This window comes from Boleophthalmus pectinirostris, unplaced genomic scaffold, assembly GCF_026225935.1.
Source record: "Boleophthalmus pectinirostris isolate CB_2022bp ecotype Guang Dong unplaced genomic scaffold, ASM2622593v1 HiC_scaffold_5, whole genome shotgun sequence".
Lineage (NCBI taxonomy): Eukaryota > Metazoa > Chordata > Actinopteri > Gobiiformes > Gobiidae > Boleophthalmus > Boleophthalmus pectinirostris.
The window spans coordinates 23,948,212-23,975,865 of record NW_026571404.1 but is presented as its reverse complement, the minus strand read 5'-3'; the positions used below and the strand labels follow the sequence as shown (position 1 = coordinate 23,975,865).

Sequence of the window (27,654 nt, the reverse complement as noted above, 5' to 3'; positions counted from 1 at the left end):
TATATATATATATATATATATATTATGCACATAACTGCAGGGTGTAAGATGCTGGCAGGAAAAGCATACATGGAGCGACATAACCAAGTGGCGGGCATAGTGTACAGAAACATCTGTGCAGAGTATGGGCTGGAAACCCCAGGATCAAGGTGGGAAACTCCTCCAAAGGTTGTGGAGAATGACCGAGCCAAGATCCTGTGGGACTTTCAGATACAGACTGACAGAATGGTGATGGCGAACCAACCAGACATAGTGGTGGTGGATAAGAAACAGAGCAGAGCCGTGGTGGTGGACATCGCAATACCAAGCGATGGTAATATCAGGAAAAAGGAACACGAGAAGCTAGAGAAATACCAGGGGCTCAAGGAAGAGCTGGAGAGAGCCTGGAAAGTAAAGGCATCAGTGGTGCCTGTGGTGATCGGAGCACTCGGGGCTGTAACCCCCAAACTGGAAGAGTGGCTACAACAGATACCGGGAAAAACAACGGACATCTCAGTCCAGAAAAGTGCAGTACTGGGAACAGCAAAGATACTGCGCAGAACTCTCAAGCTCCCAGGCCTCTGGTAGAGGACCCGAGCTGAATGAGGGTGAGAGAGACCTACTACCGTGGAAGGTGAGAAAAACACATTTATATATATATATATATATATATATATATATATATATATTATATATATATATATATATACACACACACATATATATATATATATATATATATACACACACATATATATATATATATATATATATATATATATATATATTTTTTTTAATATATATATATATAAAATCGCTACAGTAATTATCGTGACAGGCGTATGACTGAAGGTAAATGAGTGTGTGGAATTTACCTTCAGAGACAAATAGTACCACATTCCTATTCTTCTGTATTGATACTTTGCACCTGATACTGTTAACATTCTCAGGGGTGTGAAGCTAACTGAAAGCAATACACTGTTTGAAGCTCTGTTACACAAATTCGATTTAATTTGAGCTTTATTTTAACACAATCCAACCAGAAAAAGATGACTTGGATGGAACTACAACTGGTGAACTGATTTGTGGTGTTCAACAAGTAAACAAGTCTCACTTTTTTGTTGAATGTTCATATTGATACATATACAGGCTCCTAAAAATGTGTTATTTAAATCTATTTTGTAGCCTATTTTTCTTTAATTTTCAGACTGTATTAAAACATTTTTGTCAGTTTTTGCTAATGTGTGCATTGTGTCACCTTGGTAACTGGTGTTACATTCTGCCAATAGAGATACATAGAACACCTCCATTGTGATGTCCCTGTCACTGCAAAGTATCAATAAGTGTGAGAGTACAGTGAGTGTATTAGTGTAATGTCACTGAGGCCAGAGAGCAGCTCTCACTCTATTGTTGCTTATGAGGTCACAGGCTTTACAGTGTGTCATGGAAATAATATGGTACACCACAACTGTTTGATCAACACACTACAGAGAGAGAGAGAGAGAGAGAGAGAGAGAGAGAGAGAGAGAGAGAGAGAGAGAGAGAGAGAGAGAGAGAGAGAGAGAGAGAGAGAGAGAGAGAGAGAGAGAGAGAGAGAGAGAGAGAGAGAGAGAGAGAGAGAGAGAGAGAGAGAGAGAGAGAGAGAGAGAGAGAGAGAGAGAGAGAGAGAGAGAGAGAGAGAGAGAGAGAGAGAGAGAGAGAGAGAGAGAGATGGAGGGGGGGTCAAAGAGGGAGAGAGAAATGTGATAGAGAGACAGGGAGAGAGACCCTCCTGGACCTAGAGAGAGACAAATTACATAATGTTGTGCCAGTGTCTTGTAGCCCCATGCTCATGTATCCACAGCCCAAACCAATTAGAAAGCTTACATAAAGATAAGACATTCTTTATTAGGAAAGGCTGCCCGTAGGAACAAAAGGAATAGTCAATTGTGCATAATACACACAATAGCACAGGCTCTGACATGCACACACCCACGCTGCCAACGCGCATCTTTCACTATGTCTTTGTACAGTTATTAATGCCCCGCGGCTGCTGTGTTTCCAACTTGAATCTAATCAAGTGAAATGCTGTGAGGGTCCTCGGGAGAAAGAGCAGGTCTGACCGCTCACACTCCAATCCCTGGCATTTCAAACCAAGCCCTGTCCTCATTGCTCACAGCTGTAATTGTACACGACAAGCCAAGATTAATAACATCTACAAACAAATATTAGTCCACTCACTCTGGATTCAACTTGTTCTCTTGATTGTCTTTTCACAATACCCAAATAGTAAAACATGCATTCACAGTTTTCAGTATTTCATTCTTGTACACCTAGTGTGTCCTTCCTATCCTCTCCACTGCACATTACATAATTGCCATGCTTTTCCATGCTTAAAACAAATGCCTTTAACACGTAGACTAAAAGTGTTTAGTCTGCACAAGACAAGGTGAAATTCTGGCTCGCTGGCCATCCTTGAAATAATAACTCAGCGTCCAGAGTTTCCCATGAATGTCATGTTCAAGGGCTTTGTACAAGCATCCCAGACAGTAAATTATTCATATAAAAATCCTGTTTGAAACTGCCTGGCTCTGCTTCATCAACTGTTGAACCATGTAGTTGGCGTTGTGCGCTGGAAAAATGTTAGCACGGTTTTCTGCTTTCAAAGAACAGCTAGCAACAGATCTGATGCTTAAAATGAACATACACAGATGAATATTATTAAGATTAATATTTATTTTGCAGCATTAAATGTTAATGTATAAAAAAGTAGTATGTGATGGTTAGAAGCTGAAAGTAGATACATAAATCAAACACTGTTCTCAGAAGACTTAATTTACAGTTGGCCATTTACTTTAGTTGATGTTCTATTGTCCATATTTTCTTTGCTAATTTACTTTTATATCATTGCTGCGTGGGTGGAGACAGTTGTTCTTAGCTAAAAATACACAAATCCTAATTAGTGCTGTCACCTTAATTACCTTGTATCACTTACAAACACGTATCTTTTTAAATTGCAGATTTCCATTAAAAGCTATCGTGTTTTTCATTGTTAGTTTTAAGTTTGATTCTGTAACTGTGTAGATCTGTATGCAGTGTGTAAAACCATTTGATCTCCTTTGTCCTGTGTCACTTTTGGACTCCCTGTACTTTATGAATGACTGCTCTTATCTTGTCCTCTTTTATGGTCTGCTTATGCACTGCATTGTATTAAACGGATGTGATTTGTTTGCCAGCTGGTTGTCACAGGTGGTAAAGGATTAGTCAAGTCTCTGCTGCTGTATTCATTACACGCCCACATAAAACAAGCTAGCACGCCCAACCACGAGTTAGCGTACACTGCTTAGCCCAGCTTTGTTTAAACCTTCTGAGGTGGTTGAGACGAGATCATGTAACTACACCACATCTGCCTTACGTGGTCACTGGAGAGGAGGGTTGGATTACATTTAAACTAACCAACTAAGTATTTGACTACTTACTAACCAAAATATTTGTTTAGTGGCCAGCTACTAGGAACTATCCTTGAATTACAAAGTACTGTGATTCATAGTGTGTGAGATTTAGTTTCCTTTGATGCGTGCCATTATTGAGTCACTGATTTTTTAAGCTGTTTAGTAGCAGAGTGCAAAATACTGAACTAAAATGTTAGTGTTGATAAAGTAGGTCAAACACAAGAAAGAATATTTGATTTCATGAAGCTAATGTCATGTAATGTTTGATTTTCAGGTCAAGAGGAGGATGGCCGTAAAGTACTGGTCCTGAGTTACCCACAGTACTGCCGGTACCGCTCAGTGATGGTGCGTCTCCGGGAGCAACCGTCATCTCTGCTCATTGACCACACTGTGCTGGCTCTGGGGGGCATCGCGGCGCTGGGAGGAGCCACGAGGATCCTTTACTGTAGGGACACCTTTGAGCACCCCTCCCTCCTGCACAACGACAGCATCTGTGATCAGTTTGGTGAGTTTGTCATTCTTTTACTAGAACGCATTTATCATGGTCCAGTTACAGCCTTAGGGAACAAATGCTTAACTTTAAGTCAAGCCATGGTTGTATTAAATAAGAAATATGGGCTGTTTTGGAAGTGATTTGCGCAAGAACAGGAATACAATCTTTAATCAATGAAATCTTCAAATAACAGATTTTTTATAATGTTATTCACATTTTATAAATAATATGTTCACTTTGATCACAGACATGCTCTCATCACTTCAGTTATGTGCAAATGAGAAAGTCCTGCAGGGTGCCAAAAACACACAGCTCTCCAAAAGGTTTGATAAGAGTGTGAGCAGGCCTGTGCTCATGAAGTGGGCTGCTGGGTATTTTCAGCACAAACGCGTATGTGGGATGGACTTAAATAAACCATAGTGCTAGAGTTTAACACTGTGAAGCAATGTGTCACCCCGGGCAACAGTGAGGGGCTCATTTGTGTGTTTAAAATAGTTTCTTTGTGACAGGAGTTTGCATGTGTAAAATACATTAACTGTACACTAGAGTATTAAACAGTGTTGGCATTGTTCTTTGGCATTGCTTTTATGCAGTAGTAACAGCAGTTTATGGTACTTTAGTTGTTTATTTTGTTTCTTAATAGGACCTTTTATGCGGCAAGTTGTGTGTGTGCATGTATATATATATATATATATATATATATATATATATATATATATATATATATATATATATATATATATATAAACTTCTTTTAAAGTCTTATATTCATGTTAGGTCCAGTGAACCTTGTTTAGAAAATATCTTTATGGTATATTCAATGACTCAAAGTTCCATTTTACCTGGTTACTACTGAATGTACTCATGTATATGTCTCAAAATATTTTCCAAATGTGTAACATTGTTTGTCTACCTCATATATTACTATGCATATTTACTGCTAGCAGAATGTCATGAATTTGTATGTATGGATGATGGGAGGCAGTTTATGACTTTGATTTGAGTTGTTGTCTATAGATCTTCATACGTCTTCACCTCCCTAACTGTAGTTCTAACCTCTCTCAGGTATAGTGCCATTGAGTCCAATGTTTTTGAATATGAAGTGACCATGTCTCGCATGCTCAGGTCACACCTCTGTGAGCCTCCTGTGGCTCTGCTGTGGAATTTCGAAAGTGCTGGAACATGCCTATTTGCCATTCATACTGTGTTTTTCCTGTCCCTCTTGTATCCACACATTTTATTAACCTCATGCCAAGCTAAAACAAAGGCACCATCGCATGATTCATCTCTTTATATTTCCTCTGCAGCTCTGGGCACTTGTGCTGGATCACTTCTGACATTCCCAGTAACAACTCCTCTGGTCCAAAAGTCATTGTTTTGTGATCCTGTAAACTCACCCTTTGGTAATTGCTTTTTAAGAGATCTGCAGAGGTGAAGTCAGGAGGAAAATGGTTTTAGGCTCAGGAAAATAAGTTATGAATAGTAACGTGACTTCCTGTGGCTGCTGTTGCTCATTGACTTGGCCCAATAATGCCATTCCTGAGTGGGCCACATTTAAGCCAAGGTTTATTTTGAGAGCCTCGGGGAGCTCCAGGTCTGACTGTAAAGACTGTTACACACATGAGGGTTTATGAGGGCTGCACCGCCTTTAAAATGCTCTAAGAGCTGTGTTTGTGACTGTGGCACTGAAGTCAAGGGGCAATATTAGAATGTAAACATATGAGTGTTTGAATAGTATTTATGGCCATTCTAATTGAATGGATTATAGTTATTAGTCTAATTAGATAATACTGTCCTTTATAGACCATTTTATGTTATGCTATAAATACTCTAGTTTAATAAATAAGTAATTAGTTTATCTCATAATGTTATAATTAGTGAATGATAAAATGGTTTTGGCAATGAACTACAAATTGACTGTGTATTTATCATCCTTTCTTTTTAAGCTATTTAATAATAACTTCTTTATAACTTTTTTCATAGTAGAAGCCAGGATCAGTTGCTGTCAAACTGTAATGACTGTTTGCTGTTGTAATGTATAGATATGTTGCGGTATCCTTAGTATAAAATTGACCTGGGAGCAGTTCGGAGGCTGTGTTCTCATCTCGCCTCGATGCTAATTTTGACCTTTTAAATTCCGCCAAATGTGCTGTGGCAGCTCTAATAGCTGTCCATCTTGTCTGAGCTAATTCATGAAAGTGTGTCAGGTGACCTCAGGGGGTAGAGAGGAAGAGGAGGAGGCAGCTAATGTGCGTTTGTGGAGACTATTGTGTGAAGATCAGATCAAAGCCTGCTCTCTATATTCTTCATATGGGTTTAACATAAGGCTGAAGGGGTGTGCATTCCCATTACATTATTGATTACCCCCATCTCTGACATAACGTCCTCTTTATTGATTTGTATATTTTGTTTGGCCCCCTGCACCTCTTCCCCTGTACTGTACATAATTCATATCTTCTGTTGCTGTCACATTCGCTGTCCTTGGCTGCGCAGGCCCAAACTGCAGGTTGTGTGTGTAACCAGATCTGGGAGCCCTGCGATCCATATTCATGTCGGCCATCATGTGTCACCCCTGCAGCTGCTCGCCTCACGGGGAATGACATACTTTTTGTTTAGAATTATCATGCATTCTTTGCCAGGGGGCCATTGATTATACCCATGCTAGTCCTCAACCCTGCTTTCATTTGTTGCCAGGAGAAACGCAATATTAGAAATCGCAGCAAGGAAAAAGTGGATCTGGAAAATATAAACAAAGTCTCACATTGTGTATAATAATATTGGCATTTCTGCGGCACTGCTTGAGCTATGAGGAAAAGCCAGAAATAGTGCGAGTGGGCTAGTGAATGACAGATGACAGTTGTGCTATTAGCTGTCATGACACTGTTGGGCACATAGATTTGGCAGCGCTGTGGGCAGGCTGCAGCATAAACATTTGTAGCCTGGGCTTTGCAGTAATGTATATCAAGCGTGTGTTTAAAGAGAGCTCTGGTTTGCCCTGACAGACGCTCTTTTAAGGAAATATTATGGCTGAAATTCCTGCCATATTCCCCTGATTTCAAAGTTATGCCCCAGAAGTGCTGACCTTCCTGTCCCCTCCCTGGTTGGAAACCTTACACTGCTTATGCGCACATTGCTTAAATCAACAGTATTTTCAGAGCTCGTGAGGCAATCTTTTCTGAAGCAAAGCAGCTGACTCGTCCTACCTGCTTCTCATTTGTCGTAGATTTCCCAGATTCTTTTTTTGGCACTGTGATTTTTCAAACAGACCTTTGTATATTGAGAGAATACTTAAACTATTCTTGCTGCAGTCATCATTTTATTTGTAATAAAATCCTTTGAATGATAATCCAAATAGGCAGGTGAAGAAGTACATACTGTTCATTGCTCCAGTTACATTGTCCAGGCGCTCTGTTCACTGTACTCAATGTATTACTATTGGACTGGACTTAAATTGGTCACATCTGTTTTTTTCTGTTACCTAAAAATGTCTTTCTTCGTTAGACAAACTGAAATATAGATTTTAAAGCAGTACATAAGTAAAAGTACAAGAAAACCAGCCTGTTATCTCCATCTCATTTTTATATATTCTATGTATTATGCCATAATTAAATGATGATTAATGATGAATATCTGTAGTATTTGACAGATCCTATGTCTCACACACAGCCTTGTTGGGTTGGGTCACAGATTGAACATACAGCAGTGATGTCATTGTTTCCACAACTTGAACCACTTTCTCACTGGTCTTTCTTTAAACATGAAATCTGATTAGATGAAATATGCATAGAGCAATACGGTCCCATGACAGCACCGTCTGTTAATGTAATAGGCAAATTGCTTGCTAAGCTCATGTTTTCCCATCTCCTCTGCAGATTTGTCTTAACCACCGGCCTATGAATTTTTCATCATCCATATGTCACGTATACAGGGCCGTCGAGGAGGACTTTAGAGGAGAAAAGAGCACATGTTGTCATTTCATAATCATAGCCTGCTATTAAAGGAAGCGTATGGTACATTGCCTTTGTACAAGTATGATGTTTTTATAACGTGTATTATCTTCACTAAACACACAATAGTGATTATGTGATGTACACAGCTACATGTTATTGTGCATAAGGCACAGACTTTATATAACTACACTTAAAGAGCTTTGTGCTTTTCATCCAGTATTAGTATAAAGCATGTGCGTAATAAGCTACAATTTAGGCAATTATTCCTACTGTGCTGTGCTGCTTATCTATTTGGCCAAACAGGGACTATTATGTAGGAAGCTTTTCAACAGCCTTGACCTGCTTTTTATTTACAGCGCAGACTTTTTCTCAGAGGACCAGTGAGAATCAGGAAGCATCGACTGGCACTAACACATTTGGTTGAATGTTTGCCCAATATACACAGATAACATATTGATTCACATTGATTAACTCTGCAGAAGGCTTTTCCTCCTGCACGGGTCGATATCTCCTATGAGAAACATAACTGTTATTGCCATTTTGCATGAACTATAACTTTAAGGATGTCTCTTACTACTGATACTGCTGATGAAAACTAGGATCATGCATAGTTTATCCCTCAAAAAATAAACCTAAAATTGTGATCAATGTCCTAAAAAGGAATTACATGTTTTACTGATGATTAAAATCATTTCCTGAAGCGAAGTTTTTAGGGATGCAGTGATTCAGCCTTTTCAGCTTCGTGTTAAGTGTCTGCTGATAGCCAATATCAGTCTATATCAAACTGATTCAAATGTGTTATGTTGCTGTTATTAATCATACAAGTAACTATTGAACAGCTTTGTATAAATAAAAGTTCAAACATTATGATACTTTCTGGACTATGACCAGAAAAAGGTCTCATTACATCAGTTTAAATGTAAATGATATCTGGAAGCCAATATCCGGTATAGCAAATTTTTCAGTATCAATGACAGTGTCTGATACTAGTATCAGATTGGTGTATCCCTAGGAGTGTTGTTATAATTACAATATATTGTCATTCCGCTAAGAGATGTTAAATTAACAACAGGCAATTAGTTTTGTGCTTTGAAAACATGCTATGCCAATTATTTGTATTTCCATTCATTTCTATGTGGTGTATTTATTTACTACTGCCTTGGCTGGAGCTCGCTCATAAAAGAGGTTTTCATTGTCATGGCATTAAGACAAAATGAATTTAATATTTTTGATCAATTCAGAGCTCTTTGTTTATCTTTTCAGCTGCTATTGTCAGTCGCTAATTGTCTCCATGTCTTGTATAATTTTACATTTTATGACATAGAACAAAGGGAACAAAAAGACTTTTATTTTAGTGAAGTTATTGAAAGCAGCTGACAGACGCTTAAACACACAGCAGTATTTCACACAGCGTGTAATCAGTGACCATATACGGCAAGCTTTGTGCAGAGACTGAAAAACTACTTCTGCGTGACTCGTACAAACCAGTTGACTTTTCATTATAGGTCTATGAGATAAAGGCTGCAAATGATAAGGGCATTTTGGGCAGAGCTTGTGTAATTTAAAACTGTGATAAACTGCCGAGTTAGCCATTAATAACTCTCTGTCAGGGCTAAGCGGCCATGTCAAGCTCATTCATAACACACGCTCCATTATTTCATTAATGCGTAAGACAAATATGAGCCTTTGTGCGCCGTAAACAAGATGAAACACGCATGTTGTAAAGGTCTCCATTTGAACATTTTTGTTTTCTTTCCTCCAAATCCGGCTCTTGTTATGGCTGCGCTGTGTGAATGTGTCTCTCTAATAAAAATTACAGGACGGCGTGTTCGAACCTGAGTTAGCGCCTGTGACTCATCATGTAACCGTAGACGCTGTTTACAAAGGCTAATGCAGAGAGAGTCAGCCTGTTGTTTCAAGTGTCAAGAGCTTTTATAACCCAGGCAGGTGGAGGCTTGTTGATACCTTAAAGAATTTCACCAAAACACCATATTACACAACTATTGTACTAACTCATTTCAGGTTTTTTCCACGCTGACGCAAAACCTTTATGAAAATGATTACTGCCATCATGGCTCTATTCTTTCCAAATGATGCTAGTAAAATGTACAGCTGCTGTTTTGATTTCTGTAAATGATTTTTAAAATGCGTAATGCAAACCAGAAGTATTTGGCCTACTTTGTTGTGGTAATAATGAATATTTATAATCACAATGGCCTTTCAAATGATAAAGTCCCTATGTTTGGGCTGATTGGGCAGCTCAATCCCATCAAGTGTAACTAGAGCGTGATCTATTAGAATACATATGTTTTATTGATGTATGGCTTCGTGTTTATCTTGCCATTCATTTATTTATAGGTCGATGCTGTGATTTTTTTTTCATTTGCAGTAATGAATAGGATAAGCCTTGAAGCTTATCCACTGCTCCCTTTCATCTCTCTTTCCCCGTTCCCTCCCTCTATCGCTCCCTTGCGCTTCAGAAGCCAAATTGAAATAGTGTATTTTTTAAAGCCGCGTTGTCGCTGCAGTCTGTCAGTATCAATGATGCGGACACACTTGAAGGTTATCCCATTTTAGTAAATCCTCCACATTATGTAACTTTGACTCTGTTGTACACTGAGAACAAAAGAGTGACCATTTGGGACAGCCCCTCCTGGTGTGAACTAGTACAACTACTATACTGAGGATTGAGCAGTGCTATCAGGAATTCAAACAATTATATAGCGTCAGTCCTACCCTCCAGTATGATTTAATAATTTAAAAATTTATTATAGAGATCTCAAATGTTGTTATTATTTTATGTAATTAATTATTCCTATTTCTGTTTTGATTCATCATTGCCACCACAGAAAATCTTTCACTACGATGTTCAATGATATGGCACAAAATTGATTACAACTGATGCCCTTCCCCTTCTCCAACATATTTTCATTGTGTATTTGCTTCTCTGGCTTCCCATTTTCACGTTTGAAATGAATTCGATAAATTCACTATTCTTGCATCTTCTAAATCATTGATGCCGAACTGTAGTGTTGTAAATGATTTATTGTTTGGAAAACAATAGCCGTAAAGAGTTTGCTTGTGAGCGCTGTGTAAGCAGAAGCAGTGGGGATAAGATCACTTGTCAAATATTCAAAGCTCACATTGTGTTGTTGTACTTGTCATAGTATTTTCTGACAGTGATGCAACGTGAGGAACAGCAGAGGAGCCATGTATGCAGCTGGAGTGACGCCAACATCAACTGAAAGCGATTGTATAATTATAATGCGTGGGCTCTTAAAAGTACTGGGTATAGGAGATGAGGCGATATTATTAACTTCCAGGGGGGTCAGAGGTCGCTGCACAGCTCAGTGAGTGAAAGTGGGTTAAGATGAAAGCCAGTTAAATGTGATGTGTGTTAATAAGTGCCTCCATCATGTGACTGTCACATGAGATGGGCACAGTACGATTGAAGTACAATATACTGCTCAAGTAAATATAGACGATAAATGATAATATTAAAACTAATTTATGACACTCACACAATAACCCTAAACTCGATTTTTTCCCCCAAAACTGTTCTAAATTTATAATATTAAATGTTAAATGTTAAAACACCAACTGCAATAAATAAATAACTGAATACTTAAGTGCTTAGTTTGTATCTATTATATAGTGATAGAAGTGATTTATTCAACCCTATTGTAGTACAGAAAAACAACAAAAAGTCCCCACTAGTACAAAGAAAAAAAAATTAATGGAACAAAATAATTGTTCCATCTAACATATTAAATGATAAATCTGTTAATTATTAGCTCCATTTACAGTTTGTTTGAACCACAAATGTGATAAAATGTAAAATGTGTGTGATTTTTGTTTACCCTGCAAATGGAAATGTTGAGCATTTGTGAGCACACATGCATTCACACCCTGTCGATACACAACACAATGAATCCTGATGAGAATGATTTCATAATACAATAATAAACTTCTTTGAACACTTTAATTGGCTCTTCCTGGAATGGCTCGGCTCCGCTTCATTTGATCTGATGAAAGAGTAATGTTGCCTCTCCCTGGGGGAACATGCACAAAGGCGCACAAATAATGAATTAAGGACACTAGTTTTCCTCCAAACAGCAGCACAAATACAGAAGGAGAATTCACAGCTCTTAACAAGTCTCCTTTAGTGCCTTGGTCGCTCACACATGTGGGACATTTTTGGGCTTGTTTTAAGAAAACAATAGCCTAGATTCCTGAAATAGCAGAACATTACATGGTCATGTTTAAGCACCTTTGTCATTACAAACACTTGACTTAGTTCCAGAAACATTCTTGATGTGATTTGTAAGAACTAAAAAAGATCACTGTTCTGTATCTAAAGTGCTTTGTGCTATGAGCGGTTTGGCAAGGAGTGCAGATTGATTTGAAAGCGTCTGGTATATGTAAAAGGCAAACTGAAGGAGGCTAGGCAAAAATACTATGAGGCTGAAATGAAAATGAAATCTGACAAAGTCCTGATTTCATTCTCCATAAGTGATATTAACAGTGGCAGCACAAAGTGAAATTAAACCTCACTGTTTTATGTTATGCATGTGTCCTAATTCTGTTAAATCATTGAATACAATAACTTTACAGTCTTTTATAACAACAGACCTGAGGCATGGAAACTGGAGTAGAACCACAACCCAACTGAAATTATCCAAGATTATTACCCTTAAGATTATGGCTTGGCTGAATGTCTCAGCAAAAAAAATCTGCTTGTTTTTATAAGTGTGCAATAAAAACACAGGTATATTTTTAATGTCTTGGTAAACACAAAGTCGCTATGATGTAGGTTTGTCTCCATGGCAACTCCGACAGAGCCCCAGCCTGTGCATTTTGACAGCATTTCCCTGATGATGATTGATAATTACTACCTGACTCGCCGTCCATGTCTCCACAAACATATGGCGCGAGCTGCCCTCCACCGTATATCTGCCAAAATGTCCGCTTTTCTGATAATAGCTTTTTAATGTGGTGCGTTTTGTTGTTGCATGCATAGCAATCATTCCCCTCACTCCACCCCACCCCTTTGTAATTACATTTGCCGCTGTTCACATGGTTATTATAGGGAAGCAAAGGAAATACTAGATAGCAGAGAAAAGGAAAAGTCCGAAAGAGACAGAGGGGGTGGGAGTAATGTTTTTTGATGTGTTTTATAGCCCCAGGACTAAATGTAAACCTAACAAATAGTGAGGATTAACACAAAGAAGCAACTTTCTCTAATAAAGACTCCCATTTGAATGTAAACAGCCGATAATAGCTGCAGAAGTCTATACCGCTAGAGTCTTGCTGTGTTTATTATGCGCTGCGTTGGTAAGCCTGATATTTAGATGCAATTGGAAGCAATCTTGTTATATTCAGAGAGGCCATAGAGGAGGACATCAATCTATAAACATGATTTATCCACTGCACACTATCTAGCAGGCATTAGCATAGTCTCTGTTGTGGATCTCATTACCTGACTGTATTGTATACAAGTCCAGCCTCCATGAGCAGCATTTCAATTCAACTCAACAGAAAGAGAAAAAGTCCCTGTCCATTCCCTGCTGTAAAACTCCTTATAGTAAATCTATTAGCACACTGCCACTGGAGTATTATTGCATTTGTGCACCACTTAAGTCTCATTATTCAATTGTTTTTGCCATTTACACAAACATTTAGCATCCCTCTTGACTCTCCCTTATCTGCTGCATTTTCTTAACCAACTGCAGTGTGATTTGGTATTGATTTTTATGCCGAATGTCTTTTAGTTTTTGTAGCCAAAGGATTCTGGTCACTGTTGACCAAAACAACGCCATCTGTATCTCATAAATAATCTATAATCAATATGCGTGGTTATTTTCCAGATTTTGATGACAGATTCCCAGTCAGGAGCACTGCACTGTCACATTATAGCAGCAGGAGTGGGCAGCGGGGGGTCATGATGAGAATATGTGTTCAAATTGGCTCTCCTCCGGCTCATAGATAAATACTTAAGCTACTAAACCACTGCTGCTCCCACTCAATAATCAATGCTGGAATAATAAATATTTCAGTCTTCAGTTATGTGTGCATTTTACATAAGATTGTATGTGTTCCTGTATGAATACTATTATTAGATACACACTTTCTATTGCCAAACAAAAACATGCATTTTCATATGTATTAAAGGTCCTGTGTTACACAAAATGTTAGAATGTTGTTACCTCACTTATGCACGCATGTTTGAGTAATCCTTTATTATTAGTCTGTCTGCATCTCCAATGCTCAAAATGCTCTGTACCACCTTGTAATATTATGAAGCTGTATTTTTTAAGTTAACAGCTACCTTTTGCCTTTTGTTAAGTAGAGATGCAATGGCAATTCTTGGGCTGGAATTATCCAAACAATTATAGTGGAGCACTTCCTGTATTACAAGGTGGAATAGAGTGTTTTCGTTTTGAGAGAAGACTCTCTGCAGGGTTTGTGTGAATAAAACAAAACACCAGTTTTTGATGAAGAAATAGCATGATAACATAGATCAAAATATAGTATAATGTAGACCCTTTAAATTAGACATAGCGGCCTTAAATTTTATATAGCCCATATCTCATTGATACATATGGGCACACCTGTATCTCAGACAAAACCATTCTATTCTCTGAGCGTTTGACTGAGGTCTGCCACAGGCTCTGGCTATAGACAAGCTCTGTGTAAGAGATAATGATGCATAGGCACACAGCTGTCAGTCTGCCAGCCAGCACCAATCACCTACCAGACAAATAAAAACAGACTGCAGCCCATATAATGCCATATTTGTATAGAAAATGATGGCTTTGGGAAATAGAGTGGAACAAGGTGTCAGCAGCACGTAGGAGGAGATCTGGTGAAGACAGAAATTACACACGAATTTACATAGCCATTCACGTATGCATCAGAGTCTATTAGAATTTGTGATTATGATTGGAGCTGTCTGACATTTTAACTGTGTCGACCAAAAGTTGTAAAGCATAAAACATGAAAACCTTGAAAGCCTAACAAATCCTTCACAAAGCAGGACTACAGCCTAATAATTAGTTGTATTTTTCTTAACCTTTAAAAATGTTCAAATTCACTTCGAGATAAGACCATTCACTAGGCAACCGTCAGACCTCAAGTGGCGTTTTGTCAAAGAGGTGGCTTTCAATGTTAAGAAATCTCACCAAAAGCTACTTCTTAAAGTGTGACTGGAAGAAAGGACAGGGGTCTGAGAGAAAGCAGGTGGTGCGGGGGGGACATCAGGGTGAGTGGGCTGCCCCTCGGGGGGATAGTTTAAGTTTGTTTAGAAACGGGCCAGACTAATCTCAAATGGATGGGTCTGGAGGGATTTGCAGTGGGTCAGTAGTAGACTATGATGCATGGTATGTCTAAATAAACTCTAAAAGCTGGTGGAAATCTTAAATGATTGCTCTCCCTGTCCATTGTTTACTGCATACGGATCTTTATCTTGCTGTTATATTGGAAGGTGGAATCGTAGTTACAGAAGACCTTGGCAGAGCAGAGACGTGCTTGTAATAGCAGTAACCAGTATCCATTGTGATGCTTAGAGCAAGCCTTTCCTCATTAAATTCAGAATAGCTCTTAGTGACGGTGGAATAAAAATATCCTGCCGATGCATTCACAGACTGCAGGACAAAAATATACCCTAATATTATTATTGATATAAAAATCCCCAAGGATGCAGCCATGACCTTATGAAATACACACTCTATTTCTCCATCTACCATTGATAATCTCCTCTTTGTAATTATTAGAAATTAATTAACACATGTATCATGTTTCAACCTACGGACAGTTTGATGATTAATAAAAACATTGCAGTGTCCGCCCACACGCTCCCTCTCACTCTCTGGGTACATTGTGTAATTCTGAGCGCTGGTGGATACAGAGATGCTTGAAGTATTACTGTTCATTAGATATTTTTTGTGCTGTCAGTGTGTCTCAAATGACTGTGAGCCCGAAGCGCAGGAACAGAAGAATAACTCCACTGTCGCATGTGACAAAGTGAGAATTATGAGCACGTCAAAAATGGCTCATATTAATACATGAAACGGCACGGCAACCGCAGTCAGCAACTAAATGATGGAGAGATAGTGGAGTCAAATATAGCATGTAGATGTAATAGAATTGAGTGTTTTATCGGTGTAATCCTAAAAAACTGCTTCTCTCTCTTAAAAGGATATCACTGAAGACATATCAATTACCACACTTTAAACTCTGACTACACATAACAGATATTTTAAAGGTTTTAAAGGTAAAGCAGTAGTTTTCAAGTTAACAACTATGTTTTACTTAGTAAGTTGCGATTGGAAATTCCAGACTTAAAATCATATATTTCTCATAAAGGTGAGGAAGAACTCCGGGTATGTTTTTGATGAGGAAAAAACATTATAATGTAAATTAGAAAATTATGCAATATGGGTCTGAATTATGTAGGTCAGCATTTTTCTCAAATGCAATAACCTATTGCCTAACTTATTATTAACTTATAACTTATATTTTAATGTACATAACTTCTTATACTGAACTTTTTTTTATTGTCTAGAACTGTTCTTCTCTCTGCTGTTACTGCTGTGCTTGTTGGCAGTGTCTGTGAGAATCTAATTTGGAAAGACATTAGTTGGAATGTCACAATGTAAAATGTGTGTCTGATTATTGTGCAAAGAAACATTTCATGAGTTTCTAATTAGTCAATTGTCTGTAATCCCTTAGTTGTACTGGTAGGGCCGATACTTAGTCATAATTATTAACACCATGACCCAAAAACTATGAAATGCTTAATTAAATTTCTTTCACATTTTCATTGCTCAAGTAAACAACCAGATAAAAAGCACTTTACTTTTAGTACAAATTGAATTGTTGCATTTAGTATTCTTTAGCTCTTACTAAAAATATTATAGCCTGAATTATATTATTATACTGTAGCCACTGACGTGCCTACATTAGACAAATATGTTAATGTGATGGAAGTATTTCTGTGTACAATAATGCCTGAAACCTTGAAACCAGATATAATAGACACAGTGCAGTTCTCAGCTGTTGTAGTCTGCCCCCTCGTCTCTCTCCTGCAGTTAAAATGTCCCCCTAAACTCCCCAATGAAGCGTTTACTGCTCCATCGATTAAAGCCCCTCTCTCCTGAGTTTCACTTAAGACGCAGTGTTCCTAATTAGTCTGTTTTCGCACAGTAATCCAATGCATACTCGATTTTCCTCATTCTTTCTCTCGCTCCCTATGCAAATGTGAGAGAGCCTATAGTTCTTATAGACTGCAGTGGATTTCCAGTACATGCTATAACCCTGAATACACAAGCGCACTGACCTTCTTTGTCTGTTGTGGGTGTATTCACAGGTATAGGCTCATTTACAAATGTATCTCTGGGGATCCTTCCTCTCCGCTCAGCCACACACATATTTGACCTCAGACTGTGGGTTCACTGAGGACTCTGGGCGCTACATGTTTTACAAACATACATGTGATTTAGAAAGTGTGTGCTGTAAAAGTGTTATGTTTATTCAGTGGTGTGGCTGTGCATTTGTTTGATGTTTTCTTTACTTAAATCTTCAGTAATTGCATTAATAGACACATTACATAGAGTTATCATGACCAATACCTGTTACCACGGTAGCCATGGAGAGATCTTATTCTTACATGGATTTTTACTATTGCTGATTAGTGCATTGTGTGTGTTTTACACAACCTTGTAAATGAGGCAGAAAGGATTCATTTCTGTATTCTGAATGTTTCACAACACTGCTGCACTGAAGCATGTAGTAGAAAAAAACTGTATTGGATTAAGACATTACATTCATTGTATTTTAAGATATAACAAAGGGATAGAATCTTGAAATGATAAATTACTTCACTAGGATAAAGTAAAATCAACATAACATTAGTGAGTCATCATAAGGCTCAACCCTAAATCAAGCAAAGACAGAATAAGCTGTATCCGGCCGCTGGCGGCTGTTGTCTCTGCCTGGGGGCCTGTACTTTGCAGTAAATGTCATGTTTTGCAACACCACTGTTACCTTTAGAAGCAGACATGCTGATAATTGTTGAGTGGGTGTTAGATCTTTAGTGAATTTGCAACAACCAAGTGAAGGGACAAAATATGTCAAAACATGTTCAACATTTCTTATTGGCTGTTCCTGTCAGGACTCCTCCCCCGGCCTCACCTCTCCATCTAAACTTGGACCTCATTCTACAAAAATCTCAAACTTAACTTTAAACAAGTGGGAGGTTTTATTATGAGGAAGGAGCTTGAAAAATGTAGACTTTGTGGCTCAGCCTGAGTTTGACTGGGGGATTTCTATTCATATTTCATCTCTGCTTAGTCAAAACAGTGCTCTTATCCATAAAAAAGTCTAAATTAATTAGTTGAAGACAGGAATGAAACACATTGAATTCAACAGTGAATGACAGCACTCTGAACTGAGTTTAGCCGCATGTCTTTATTCATCATTTCAACATTTTATTTCACTGCTTCTGCAATCATTTAAACTAGCGTGATCTCCACTGTGTTCATCAAAGGTTCAGCACAACACCGAATAAGTCAAAATACAAATAATACATTCCTCAAGAAGCACAGCTTATTCAGGGAACGTTTTTCTCACAAAAATACTTCTCTGGAAATCAGACAAGTAGTTATGACAACATGACAATAAATTCAGCTTCGATTTGGTACAAACAAATCTTCTGACACATTATTTTCTGTAATGATACTGAATAACTGATACTGAGTGTAGGTGGTAACAAAGTGTGCAATATTTCCTTTGACTGTTAAGATAATTCACCCAGAGTTGGATAATGACAAAATGGCTGTCAAAAGTGAAAGATCACACTGCATCAAAGTGATAATTTATCAATCTATTTTAATTTCCGTCTGCAGAAAGATTGCATTATCTGTATTTGTTAAGTGAACAAAAGTCGGCAGTGAATATGCTGTGGGTCGATGTGTGTAGTGTTATCTCATGATGCATCCATCACAGCAATGGGCCCTACTGTCTCTGCTCCTCTCAATCAATCAGTCCATTTCACTGCAGCTCCCCCTGGCTCTCCGCTGTTGACTCGCGCTTCTATAATGACTTTTATATAATCACTGACATGTAGCAAGCGCTAATGTTGCTGAGGTGTAGGAGCTGTGTTTAATTGAATATGAGGGGTCTGGATTATTAGACAAATCTGTTTGGTTTGAGGCCGTTATAGGGGAGGAGGGGCAGATCATGTTGTCAGGCTGGGTACATGGGCACTGGAGTGGTTGTGACTTCCATGGCTCAGGGGGGCGTTTGGTGACAAGGCCTGATGGATGCACCCCCCACATCCCCACCCCACACCCCCACCAAAGAGAGCCCCCCTAACCTGGAAGAGTCCATCCACCTCTGCCTGGTCACCTAGCTTGTCCTTTACCTTTACACTGCAGTCTGTCTCTCTCAGTTGAATCCAAAATGTTAGTGTTGTCAAGATACAAAAATTTTAAGCTTGATTTTGTTACTAAGTGAAAAGTCTCTATATGAATTTTGATAAAAGCATACAATGATATTTTCAACTCAAAAGATTCATAGTTTTCAATATTGCTATGTTGTCTTGTGCTAGTTTTGATTAACATCGTGCAATACTAAAACTATTCAGCAAAGGTCAAATTTTGTCCTATTAATGTAATATTCTTTTAAGTATCAATACTTGTTCAAATGCATATCCTGTTTTGATAGTATTAATTAGTATGTGGATTTAGATTTTACTCTTGGGCAATGTGAATTTTGTCAAATAAATATCTTATAATATTTCACATTTGCCATTATTTTTCATAATCATTTATAAACAGTGTGAGGTATGGCTGAATAATTGTTGAAAAAATATTATATAATTTAATTTAATTTAATTTAAAACTTGCAGCCCCATTGTGAATATTTTTGAAAGATCATTTAGAGAAGACTGAAATATGCACTGCTTAACTACTTGAAGAATCTACTTCAGTTAGCCAATATGATTCACAGTTTTTATACTTAATCCTTAAGACCACATTGAGAGAAAATATTTACTTGTTCGGAGAGAACATTTAATTCTCTAAGTAACTGCAGCCTCTGTGTTTTTTTTCTTCCCAAATTGGTTTTGCAATTTGATTAGTCATCCAAACTTATGAAGGTAGCTCTGTGAATGTTTTTAGATCAGTTATTATTTTCTTATGATTTCATGATACATCTAGGAACTCTTTTGTCCTTTAAATGAAAAGGTTATACCAGTTCACAGCTTAGTACATTTGCCCTAAATCATAAAACCAGTGTGTGACAGCTCTGTGTGAAACAAGAAGGAAGTGTAGGTCAGAAAGCCATTTTAACCCATGATGACTCCTGTGCTAATTTTGGCCTGCCCGGGGAAGTATTATGTGTTTAAAACAGTCTCCTTGACAAAAACACTTAATGCCCACAGGAAGTTAAAAATACACCAACCTTCTCCCCTGGTGCGGTCACATCATTACGCTGCCATGTGCTCTCTGTAGACTATAAATGTCCATGTTTCCATTGTACAGATCAATCACAGAGCAGAACGGCCATCTTTGATTTCCTTTGTGTTTTCCTGAAGATGATGACTCTGCTTTTATGTAGCATCTTTGCACGGAGATCAAGAAAGACAAAAGAATTCAACTCCTACAAACTTGCATTTGACCTTTGTGAATGGATTTCCACCAATACTAAACGGCCCACTTAACCTTTGCAGATAATTACTACATGAGTGAATTCAGACTCATTCAGACTCATTCGCGCTTGTGTCTGTGTATTTTCTTACGCAGCACTATTTGACCTGATGAAAAATGTAAACAGCCAGGTTATGTAACAGAGTGTAGAGTGTCAGGGGGTTTGTTGTATGGGACTAAAAACAGAACTACTCTCTCTGGGAGGGTGGGACCAACTGCGGCACTGTTTATTTTTAAAATAGGCCACATGTATAAAGGGATTATTAAGTGTCTGTGAACAATGGAGCCATCAGTATTATTTTTGTTGTCACATATTTGCACGTGTTTTGCTCTGTGCAAGAGTAAATGTTGATCATGTTCAGCAAGTGTGTTGGTGAGCACTAGCAGTGAATAGAGTGACAATGATAACTGCACTGGTCAATATTAGTTCATATTACCATCCCTCCCAAAAGAGTAAACTTTAAACGTAACATTGTGAATGTTATTGTCAATGCAAATATTACATGTAGTTTAAAAGAATATTAAAGATGAAATACAAATAAAACAATAAAATCAGCATATTGATTAATTTAATTGTATGTAGTTGAGGTTCTTCTAATAGTAATAGTAGACACTCTGGTTTTACAATGCTGTATATTACCATGATTCAGCTGTATAATTATAGTTAGTATAGTAAGTAGTTGTTTTTACTTGAGTACTGAATATAAAACTGCAATTGCTCTATTGTGGAACTCTAACCGCAGGCAGCCCTGATGTAGTCTGTCCTTTATGACTATTGATTTCCCTTTATGTAATAGCACGCGGTATGAGGCGCTTGCTACAAATTCACTTAGTCCATAACTGCTTCAATATGTTTCTTTCCAGTAAATCGGCGCTGTGCTCAGCTTACAAAATAAACACCAGCATATAAATAAATGAGGTTTTCTGTAAGCCTTTGACTTAATTAGAAAATGGCGGATTAAGAGCGGTGCAATAACCGATGATTGGAGAAAACTGAAACCTACACTCTCGTTTTTATAAGCAAAGATTACAGTGTAGAAGTCTTTTTTTTAATGCCAGAGGGATGACAAATGCACAACAAATGTCCTTGGTATTTTCCCCGAGTAGTTTCTCCCTGGCAGAGCAGTTGGGAAATAACAACTTCAACTCGCTATCACTTTAGCCTTATTAATGCTTGGCTTATATGGCGGCTTGTATTGTTGTTTAATTTAATTGTTCTTTTGTGCTATTCTAGATAAGATTGTGAAACATAGGGAAACAATCTATTAGTGATTTTTTTTTTTTACAACCAATATTTAGTGTGTATTTTTCCAGCATGATTCCAGATTGCCATATTGGGATGTGTGATTTGAAATGTTTGTTTTATACGGCTGTAATTGAATGGGAATGTGATTAATTGTGTGCTGCTCTAGTCGTATTGTCTTGTTGGGAATAGATGTAATATAATCTCCAAGCCCTCTTTGGCACAGAACAACCTTTAACGTGATTTAATTGACATTGCAGATACGTGACTGGATTATTTTAAATTTCATCTGTTGTTTTTTCCCTCCTCACTCCACCTCTCCACCGAGCTTATCTCGATCTGTTTGTGTTTCTACATCGAGGCACTCAGCCAAGAAGTAACATTACAGTCATGGGTTGACATAAACGTGGGTGTACAAAGGACTTGCAGGGGCTTAAATACTTTATTGTGTGTGTAATGTGAACTGAGCAATTATATCTGCCTGCTTTTCAAACAAAGAGCTCCTATCAGGCAGGTTCATGTGTTTTTAATTAACAGTGTTGAGAGGGATTGCTATAGGGAACAAAAATGGAGCTATGGTTATCTATAGGTCTCATTCTATCCACTACAGTTGTTGAGATAATGTTATATCTTTGCTGAGAAAAAACTGTGATTCCCTATTTTGAATGTATGTAGGTTAACCAGCCGTTATTAAGTGTGTCTTAAGTGCTTCACAGTTATGATGCCATCCCCGCAGATCTTAAAAATACATCTGTTTGAATTTAAATGCAGTTTTCAAGCTGAGAGGCAACTTGAGGACTGTGTTTACTAGCACATTGGAGCAATTTGGCAGTCAGCTCCTCATTCAGTACAATGTCGCACTAATCCTGTTTAAAATAATTAGCTACAGGCTAGCAGGCTTGTGAAATTCCATTCCTTTGATTGTGTATGTTCCTGTCATATACACATTATTCACTGCCTAGAAATTTCCATCTCATGTTTTAATGCCAAACCAAGCTGATAGCGTTTGGGGGCCTATATACCTCTCTGTTAACCATGTCCATTTTAATCTTTGTATGTTCTTTCTTCCAGCCCCTAACCTGAAAGGACGACCTCGAAAAAAGAAGCTGTCGGTGTCCCAGAGAAGAGACTCCCAGAGCCAGGCTCAGGGTCAAGGTCAAGGGTCATCGGGGTCATGTCAGGTTTCCGCAGTGGCCTCAGTGCAGGACCCCTGCAGTGCAGAGAACAAAGCTTCTATAAAGGTAATGTCAAAGACGGGTAATAGATGGGTGTACATTTTATATTTAACAACATAAACATTTTACATTTACTTTATATTTCAATAGTGATCTATTATTCTATAGTTTTTTCCATTATATTTTTACTGTGGGACACAACTATTTTCAAAACCAAGATTATAATATAAGGTTATATTTTAAGTTCATGTGGGCTTTGCACAACTAATAACTAATAATTGAGAGTAAATTTTAAGGTAAGGTATGCAACCTGCTAATTTATTAAAGGAACTACACTCACCCTGTAGCCAGGTGCCAGCCTGCATCTAGAGAACATATAAGTTCTGCTCAGTCACAGTTTATGGACAGGCCATTCTCAAGAGCACAACCCCAGAGACCCATACAGGCACTGACTATTGACTGGCTGCAGGTGTTGTTGTTTTGGGACAGCAGATAGGAATACAGAAACAGCACATGAATGAACATTGTCTGGGTTAAATCAGCTAATAAATTCAGATCAGAGAGTCAAAGTTTTCAAAATGGTTTTAGTCATAGGATCTGGCAGCCACAAGTGGGACACTTATTCTGCTTGTCTAGAGAATGAAAACACCAAATTATAACATAACATGAACATCTTGGCCCTCTAATGTTTTTATAATTAAGAATAAATCAGCCTTACATCTTTTGTCTGTAAGAGCACTATTTGATTTGAACATCATGGGGACACAGATAAGTCATGTTTATGAAATTTTAAGTAAAAATACATCGCCTTGAAGGTTTGCATATTAAACTATTTGTATTTTATGACTGATACGTTGAGAATCAAGGTCCTCATGCAGACACTCATTAACTTGTTTTGGGGCCATACAAAAGACATACAAACAAAAATGAAGAATGATCTCTTTGCCCTCTAAACAGGGAGATGTGCTATGTGCCCAGAATCACTTTTATTCGACTATAGATGCTCAGCACCAAATTCAATTAGAAGTCTACTTTCATTTTTATATCCTCTTTAAAAGGCAAAAAACATAACTCCCCTTTTAAATGTAAAATGTTGCTTCTCTCTACCAGATTTAATATCTATTTTACACTTGGTTAAGTTAGATAATTTGTTTCTCTCTGACATTTTCTTTGTGTATGCTGCTTCCTCATTTCCCTAAAACACACAGTAATTGAGTTAAAGAAGTATGTTATTTATTACAGTGTTAAGACTAATTCTTCTTTATTTACTTCAGTACAAATATTTAGGAAAATTATGTTATTGATGGACATTATGTGGCTATCCAATGCATTATTTAAAGGGGGGGGGCAGGCAATATTCGCCCTAAAAGCCTTCTCAGCCCTTATCCCCATGACCTTGGACAGTTAAATCGATATCACAAATTCTGTCTGAAGCTGGAGTCAAGCCTAATCTGTGATGACAAGAGAAGCTGCTCTATTGACAATCAATGAGAGGCTGCCTCCGTGGCCCGTACAATACGTGTTTGGGATTAAGCCTGGACATTTTCTCTTGAACTGTCAGGATTCTTCTAAATAACACATTTGATCCCACAATTTTCATCTTAAATGACATCGTCTGACTTTTCACTCAATTTTTCACAGGTCAAGCCAAGCTGTAAAGTGGTACCCAACGGCAAAATACCTCCAGTAGCCAAACACAAGGCCAACAACCTCAGCAAGAAGTGTGTACCTGAAGAGAAAGAGCGGGTCAAGGAGAAGGAAAAGAGAGAGGAGAGGGAGGTGAAGGTGGAGCAGGAGGAGAGGAGAGAGGAGGAGCTGACGGAGGAGGGGCGGGCGGAGGAGCAAGCCTTCTTAGTGGAGCTCTACAAGTACATGAAGGAACGGGACACGCCAATCGAGAGGATTCCCTTCCTCGGATTCAAACAGAGTGAGTACACAACTGTCCCGCACTAAACTCATCTATGTACTTCAACATTTTTCAACTTTTTTCAACTCACTTCTTCATATTATCATATTATTATCTTCATATTCATTTTCAATTTCTAAATAAACCAACAAATCATTAAAAGCAGAAGTAAATGCCACTCGAAGTATGATTTTTAGTTCATATGTTGTCACAGAGGGAATTGTCTGCATACTTCACAAGGTACAGCAAATTAATCTGGAACAAAATGCAGCACCTTCTGAATTGGATTTATTATTTTTAACCACAGTCTATCATTGAATAACCTACAGTTACCTTTTCTGTGAAGACAAGGGCACATCTTGAACTTGAAAACAGAAACTCTAACAGAAAATATGCTTAGATTAATAAAACATCTATTCCAATGTGAAGCAATAACAAAGGGGTATGATGCTAGTGTAAGTGAAGACAAAGCTCAACCTGCACAGTGTAAGAGACTCTGGAGGCTGCCTGTCGGATCCCATTGTGAGTGGCTTTAATACAAGCAGAGGATCTTCTCATTCTGTCAGAGGGCTTTCCTGTGAAGGCCAAGAACGTCCTCTAAACGTGCAGAGGAGCGGACCACATCTGGGAAACAGGTCGTCTGCTCCTGATGAAAGATCTCTGATATCAGTCGGATGCTTAGCTTGCACTTTGTGTGTACTATGTGCGTACTATGTGTGTACAGTGCAGTGGGCAGGAGCATGCGCAAAAAACATCACACAATACACTTCTCAGGCTTTTGAAACCAGGAAACTAAGTTTGTTTTGGCTGTTTGATTTGAATGCAAGCCTCAAAAGAGAGGTCTTCCCTTCTGCTGAGCTTTGCAAATGTACTACCTTTTATTTGATTCAAAGATGTAAATCAGCTCATTTTACCAACATTTTTCCCTATTCATTTGAAATTACAAATCTGAGAGGACAGATGTCTTTGTTAAAGAGTAGTGCAGAGTTTATCTGGAGCTACAAACTAAAGGTAGGCTGTGGTGGTGGTGGCTGGGCTAACCTCACCACAGTATTTTGACAGTCCTGTCTCTTTGATTGCCGACATGTTGTTGCTTAAATAGGTCATTGTGGTTGAGGGAGAAGGAGGAAGCATGGAGAGGGAGAATTACGTACCCAACATGCTTTATTTTTAGTTGGCATTTCTCAGTTTGAGCTCAGAATAAAGTCGAGGTCCACACGCCAACTGTTTTACATACAGTACATGCTTTGAATCTCAAAAACAGACACATCATAAGCAAGGCCCTCATTAAATGGTGAAATCATGCTGTTTAAACTTTGTCCTTGGCAGCGAGCGCGTCTCACACATGCAAGAAAGAGAGAGAAACTGCAAAATACAACATAATTAATACAAAAAGCCCTCAGATGTGTTTTGATTTGATTCCCTTTAAACCAGCTACAAATATATTAAAAATCAAAGAGCTCTCCATTCTGTGATGTTAACTGAAATTATGTTATTTTAGTAGCATTTCAGAAATTATATTTTTATTAACTTCTCTGGAGCTTAACAAAACAACAGATGGTCGAATGATTTAGCAGGCGCTCTGCTGTCATAAATGTCCAAATGATTCTGTCCCCCAAATCCTATTTGAATTCTAACATGGTTCACTTCTCTGCAACTCATACCTTAAAATAGATCATTTCGGGGACATTAACCAAAATGACACCCCTTGCTGAAATACATGATAAATTTGGCAGTAAAGTATGATTCTATATTTGTATTTCTGTTATATTAAACTACTTTTTGGTTGTTTGCCTTGTGCTCAATTAGCATGTCTCCTCAAGGATTCCACACAAAGAAATTAAAATGCTAATGTTGAACTTCAGCATTCACTACTGATTTTCTTATTTGTACAAAACTATTGGAGCTACTGAAATACAGATACTACTGAAAATGCCTGGGACCAGTTTAAGGGGAGAATGATGCTAATAAAAGGCATCAGGTCTAAAATGTTGACCTATAATTCTAAAAGTGATCTATTTCTACAACAGATGCTACATATATATCATCCCCTTGTATATTTTCAGTGGGTGCAGCCAGTTGAGTGTGCTTGTGTTTCTGTTGTGTTGTATTAATATTGACTTAGCCGTACAGCTGCTGCTATTGAAGTCCTGTGGATGTATGGGCTTGTTGAGAGACATGTGATGGAGTATTGGAGTATTGAGGTGGTGTTGTGTAGTGTAAATGCCCTTGATGCGCTGTGTGTGTGTGTGTGTGTGTGTGTGAGCTCTGTGTGTGTCTGTGTGTGTGTGTGTGTGTGAGACATTATTGCCTGTGCTGTGTGCCCTGGTGCTTGTGCATCAGCATGTGATTGTGAACATCAGTTCCAATTTGTCTCTCTCTCACAGCCGTGTTGTCTAATTGCCACGGCGCTGGTGTGTCAGTGTGGCCGCATTGTGTTTCTGTTTTGTCATCCTTATCTCAGTGATAATTGCCCCTGCCAAATAGAGGGGAATTAAGAAAAGAAATTGCTAATGACAAGACATGTAAGAAAAAGCATGTTCACTCATTCCCTGTATCTCTCCTCCCAATCCTGCACTCTATTGTGGTAATTACAGTCGATGCATAACAAGCTAGTTAAATAGACCATCGCTCTGTTTCTCCAGTCACAAAGCACAATAAAGCCGAGTGCTCAGTTCAAACAGAAAAAACGACCCAGCTCCCTTTGTTATTCCACCCGTGCATTGACAACGGTCGCACAGAGGAGGGAAGGAAAAAATCAATGCTGTCA

General features: G+C 38.2%; 1 protein-coding gene across 1 annotated transcript in view; it reads left to right on the top strand.

Moving 5' to 3' along the window:
• The window catches only part of arid5b (AT-rich interaction domain 5B), a 65,491-nt gene that overhangs the window by 24,074 nt on the left and 13,763 nt on the right, over nucleotides 1-27,654 (top strand). The window contains exons 4-6 of the mRNA XM_020921343.2: nucleotides 3,685-3,915; nucleotides 22,875-23,044; nucleotides 24,620-24,905. Coding sequence (XP_020777002.1) covers nucleotides 3,685-3,915; nucleotides 22,875-23,044; nucleotides 24,620-24,905 — 687 coding nt within the window. The remainder of the gene's footprint in view (nucleotides 1-3,684; nucleotides 3,916-22,874; nucleotides 23,045-24,619; nucleotides 24,906-27,654) is intronic.